This window comes from Malus sylvestris, chromosome 2 (assembly GCF_916048215.2).
Source record: "Malus sylvestris chromosome 2, drMalSylv7.2, whole genome shotgun sequence".
In the NCBI taxonomy this organism is placed as follows: domain Eukaryota; kingdom Viridiplantae; phylum Streptophyta; class Magnoliopsida; order Rosales; family Rosaceae; genus Malus; species Malus sylvestris.
In genome coordinates, this window is record NC_062261.1 from 10586391 (window position 1) to 10591951 (window position 5561).

Sequence of the window (5561 nt, forward strand, 5' to 3'; positions counted from 1 at the left end):
ATACTCAAGTGCAACTAGGGTTTAGACCGACGAATATTATAACTGGTCCACAAATTTCAAATCCTGGATCAAATTTTAATCCAAACCCTGATTGAACTTATTGCATCGGAAGAAAAATTGCTAGTTTCAACTCATCGTATTTGAATTCACTTCGTAGTAAGTATGGTATAAAGATATGTTAAATTGATGATAAGTAAGCCCGAACAGACACAAGAAAGAGGCATAGGTTCGCACTACGGAATTCGCAATAATGTCCCTCATGATCTCCCACCATTCACAAGACAAGAACCTGCAGCCTCATGCGCTGCCGCGCTAGCCCAAGAAGACATTGCAGCACAAGGAATGCCTGAACAACAACAAGAACTTGGACTAAGTTGGCTTTTTGGAAATTCTGTACCTCCTCATCTCCTGCCACCAGTAGCAAGCCTTCGACACTCCATTCTGTTGAGTCCCACGTTGGCTATACAAAAAGAGAAATAATAGTTTAAATATCATAACTCTACTCCAACTAACACTGATGTCTTTTGTGATAAAACTCCACACCTGACGGATTGTGCAGGTAATAATTACCAAGTTGGGGATAGTATTGGTGTTGTTGGAAGTGGGCTCTTGGCCCGTTTCTCGGATAATTCTACACATTCAGTTTCAAGAACCTGCTGCCCCTCATGTCTTGCAAGCCAGGAAAGCCATTGCAACGCAAGAACTAGGGCCAGGTTCGTACTGTGAAACTCAGAACTCTGTACCTAATGATATCCCATCGTTTCCAATCCTCAAGAATTCAATTCAACTTCAAAAGCCTGCCTGCTCCACAAGCCCAGCAATCCCAAAAAGCCATTGCTGCTGCACAAGAACATCCAAAACTGGAACCGGGATCTTATTATAAAAACGTCAACTATGTGCCTCCTGATATCCCACCGGTCCCAAGCATCCAACACCTGATTCAAATATGCGGCAAGCCTTTTGAGAAGCAGTTGGCAAAAAACGATGTGACGCGAGAGTTAAGGCTGAAGGATTGTGATGTGGAAACGCACATCTGCCGTTGTTGAACCCGTCTGAGGACCCTAAACAAGGAATCTGGATCACAGTATACGACATCGCTGGTAGTGAGTACAAGATGATGTTTAAGGCCACAAGAGTCCGCAATAATATTCAAGCCCTTACCAGTGTAGGTTGGAAACATTTTGTTGAACATCATGGCCTGGTGAACTGCCAAGATTTTGTTACCCTGTGGGCGTTCAGGAATGCACAAACTGGAAAGCTATGCTTTGTCATCTGTTTGAGATATGGACTGCAGCATGAAAAGGTCTAAAAATGTCGATGAAGTTTCATTTGGTTCCGGTTCCATCGACTTGTAATTTTGAGGTGTACACATGGATCAAGATCATTTTTGTGAACCCATTTATCAAAATGCTCGGTGTAACTTTAGCAAAGTAGATATCATAAATTCAACTTTGTGAATCAATTTACGAAAATGCTAGGTCTACAACAGTTGGTAAAGTAAACGTAATGAAGTAGAAGATAGGACTGAATGTAACAAATCGAAACAAAACTTGTGCAGATACATTATTCTTACTCAAAGAAAGATGAGCAAAGCAACTGTATCGATGAATGCCTTTCAAAAAATGAATGCTTTTCATCATGAAGATCTCCTAATAGACTCGGTTAACTGCACTTCCACTGTGATGAATCACTATTTTGCTACTCTACATTTTAACAATCCTTGCCACCTGAAACTTGAACTTCTTCAGGCATCTCTCCTCCTGGAGAGTCACCAAAAGAAAATATAAACCATTAGGTACTGAAGTTGCATAACCACATCAAACCAGAAAAGAGTGCAGTAACGTGCAACGATAACAAGTGCTGTCAAAAACCATTTCCTGAAACCATTGAAAAGTGATTTGGCCGAGTGGGTGACACCATTGTGCACTTATGTGTACTGCAAAACTGACGTGTAGCCGTATGCACATTCGGACACTCAAATAATTTCCGAGGTAAACACAGATTTTCCTACTAATTCCTCTATGACATTCTCCAGCTCCCCAACAAGGTCATGCTATAAAGCCCTAAATACCAAGGAAACCTATTCACTATTTAGAGACTGGATGAACACTGGATTCGGGACACGACTCAAAACTCATAGTACCTATATAACATCCCTAAATTCTCAGTAACCTTTACATATGAACAATAAATAGCCTAAGACTAGCCGGAAGGTTTCATTTATGTGAAAAGTCAAGCAAGAGCTTCGTTAATCCGTCATTGACAAACTCATCATTTCCAACTTTACTGTTAATCATACTGAACAAAGCTGGAATTCTAAACCAGCATGCTACGAAAACTTTCCGGGTTACCGATCCCTGAAAAACAACGAAAAAGCTCAAAAAGGGTTTATAGCTCCTACAGCCAAACTACAATGCACACCATACATTCAAACTCCAGTTCACAAAACGCAGGAGCAGAATTCCAGAATTTACCTCACTCCATAGAAACTTTGGCACCAACTTCCTTCATCTTGGCAACAATCGATTCGGCCTCCTCCTTCGTAACCCCCTTCTTCAACAGCGTAGGCGCCTTCTCCACCAAGTCCTTGGCCTCCTTCAGCCCCAAATCCGTAAACGTCCGCACCTCCTTAATCACCTTGATCTTCGCCGCAGCGTCGAAAGAACCGAGCTTTACATCAAACACCAACTTCTCCGCCTTCTCCTCGCTTTTGGCCGCCGCCGCGCCGCCCTTTCCGGCCCCCCTCAAGCCGCCGAATCCCATCCCGGGCATCATCATCACCATCCCCGGCATCTCCTTCACCCCCAATTTCTCCCTCAGAACCTCCGTGAGGTCCGAGACTTCGAGCAAAGTCAGGCCCGAGATCTCGTCCGCGATCGCCGATACCGATTCGGACGGCGGCGGCGTCTGCTCCGGTACAGCGGTGGTGTAATTGCACACTACATGAGAGAAAATATGGGGTTTCGATTGGAGAGACGAAATGGGAATAGGATTTGGGGGGTTTAGGGTTTTTTGAATGCGGGAAAAATGTGGGGAAATGAATCGTAAATATCTCATTTTTTTGGGTTCGGGAATGCGATTTTAGGGAATTTGAGGTAGCTATCTGGGCATGGCGGTTGTCGTCGGAGCATAGAATTTCAGAAGGTTGGTGGGTCCATGGCTTTGAAGCTCTCAGAAAAAGAGTGAAGAGTGATTGGTATGGCGCGAGTGGGAGTAACCCGCTGAAGCCTGCAGGCTTAAACCCTACGGGGACGAAGGGTTATGTTTTGGGCTTTGTGAAGTAAAATCAATTATGAGCCCAAATCCGTTTTGGGGCCCAAGAACACCATGTTCTTGTTTGTACAAAATATCCGTCGATGTGGTGTCAAATAAGTAGTGGATCAAGAGTAATGGTATTCTTACCGCAATTTTATATTACATTTATTTACCATCTTAGGTGGCAGATGAGTTGGACAAGTTACATCATTTAATTTCAATCTTTTTACTAATTAAGGCGGTGTAGTCAAACTTGGATTTGAAAGGATTTTAAAAGATTTTAAAATCCTAATCTAGTCAACTAATGGATTTTAAGAATCCATATAAATCTACGTGTAGTCAATGAAGATTTTAATAGTCAGTTTTAAAGTTCACCCAAATCTAGATGTATTCAAAAATTAAAGATTTTGTAGGATTTCATTAAGTTGTGGATTTTGTATGATTTCATTAAGTTGTGGATTTTGTAGGATTTGAGAGGAGGAAGTATATATAACAAATACCAAATAGAATCCTACCTCACACCATAGGATTTTAAATCCTAGTTAAACGACTCCTCTTCTTCTCATTGCCAGCCACTTTCTTTGCTGTATCTTCTTCCTTCATTTTTGCAATATTTTCTTCAATTTTTGTTGTTGGGTTGCATCATTTTATGCAATTTTTTCTTCAATTTTTTGTTGTTGGGTCGCAATCTTTCTTCATGTCCGCAATGTTTTCGTTGCTACTGGACCCTCATGCTAATTGCTGCTACGTGTGTGGCATGGGTTCATGAATGAATAAGGTGACAACGATTGAATTCGTTTCTTCATGTGTGCTTATTTATGCTTTTTTGTTGTTGGGTCGCAATCTTTCTTCATGTCTTCATGTCTACTTATTTATGTTTTTTTTTTTTTGGGGTACCATGGATGAATTCATTTCATTAATAAATATTAAGAATAAATAAGGTGACAACGAAAGGGATAAGAATAAAGTGAGGGAGGAAGTAGGATTGGAAATGGGTGCACTGGGGATCTTTGAGGAGTTAGGTTTATGTGATAATCTTGACTTCTTTTTTTTCGGCTCCAAGGGATGTAGCTCCAGATCATGAACAGTTTCATTTGATTAAATTTACCTAAGTACATTTATCACCATTTGATTTATTTGATGGTTAAGATTCAACATTACAAAATCTTTCATTCAAATCTTCTCAAATCTTCCAAAATCTATAGGATTTTGTAGAAATCTATATAATCCTATGAAATCCATCACATATCAAAATCTATTAAAATCCCCTCAAATCCAAGTTTGACTACACCCCCCTAAAACACTTAAATAATCTTAGGTGGAAGAAGGAGACTCTTTGTATACCATAATCATCATTTAATTAACAATCTTTTTATCAATTATTGATTAACATTTTGAAATTAAATGCTAATTAATTTAGATGATGTGGCTGTCCACATCAAATGACACCTTAGGTGATACAAAATTATGGTAAGAATAGCATTATTGGTGGATCAAACTGTTTCATGTGAGTTTTTATTTTAATGTCTTAATATAGAAGACTATGTCTTCGTGCTATATGAAATATGAATATTAATTAATAATAGCATGACACTTCGAATTCGATATGATAAATTTTTTTAACCCTTAAATTATGTATCGAAAGAGTAGTATGAGATAAAATGTATTTCCAATTTTATCTAATCTATCTGGAGGCCTATTTTAGTGTCACAAACTTTTTTGTTTTCATTGGGAGGCTCTTAACAATATTTAGTGTAACATCTCACATCGCCCAGGGAGTGATCCTTAAATGTATATTCTCATCCCTATTTAGCACGAGGTTTTTTGGAAGCTCACTGGCTTCGGGTTCCGTCGGAACTCTGAAGTTAAGCGAGAAGGTGGCCAGAGCACTCTCATGATGGGTGACCCACTGGGAAGTTGCTCGTGAGTTCCCAGAAACAAAATCGTAAGGGCGTGGTCGGGGCCCAAAGCGGACAATATCGTGCTATGGTGGTGGAACGGGCCCGGGAAATGATCCGCCCCGGGCCGGGATGTGACATTTAGGTTATGAAAGAATATGAAAAAAAAAAATCTTGTTATTTTATTTGAAAAAAAAAAAAAGAAACTTTGGGTCTCAGTTTTTTATTCCTAACTCATAGCCTTCATGTGATTTTTCTTCATTACTTATAGGCGCTTAATATCGACACATATTTAACTGTTAAATTTAATTTAATTATATAAATTAAATGACCAAAGACAGTTAAATCAAATACAACGGTCAAATATGTGACTAGGAACGGAAGAAAATTTCCAAAAAGCCAAATGAA

The 5561-nt window shown here is 39.5% G+C and overlaps 1 protein-coding gene across 2 annotated transcripts; it reads right to left on the reverse strand.

Moving 5' to 3' along the window:
* Positions 1 to 1421: 1421 nt before the first annotated feature.
* Positions 1422 to 3224, reverse strand: LOC126590617 (uncharacterized). Of its 2 annotated transcripts, none has more exons than XM_050256094.1 (2): positions 2475 to 3223; positions 1422 to 1760 (listed from the first exon to the last, which is right to left on the reverse strand). In XM_050256094.1, exon 1 carries the CDS (start codon positions 3055 to 3057, stop codon positions 2476 to 2478), a length of 582 nt encoding a protein of 193 aa, XP_050112051.1. In that variant the 5' UTR covers positions 3058 to 3223; the 3' UTR covers positions 1422 to 1760; position 2475. The 2 variants fall into 2 exon arrangements, with proteins under 2 accessions (XP_050112051.1, XP_050112060.1); XM_050256103.1 differs by lacking the exon at positions 1422 to 1760 and adding an exon at positions 1771 to 2357 and having other exon boundaries at positions 2475 to 3224.
* Positions 3225 to 5561: the final 2337 nt, after the last annotated feature.

What these genes read in the sequence shown, in the direction of transcription:
- LOC126590617 (XM_050256094.1), bottom strand. Translation starts at nt 3,057, where the DNA reads ATGAGATATTTACGATTCATTTCCCCACATTTTTCCCGCATTCAAAAA.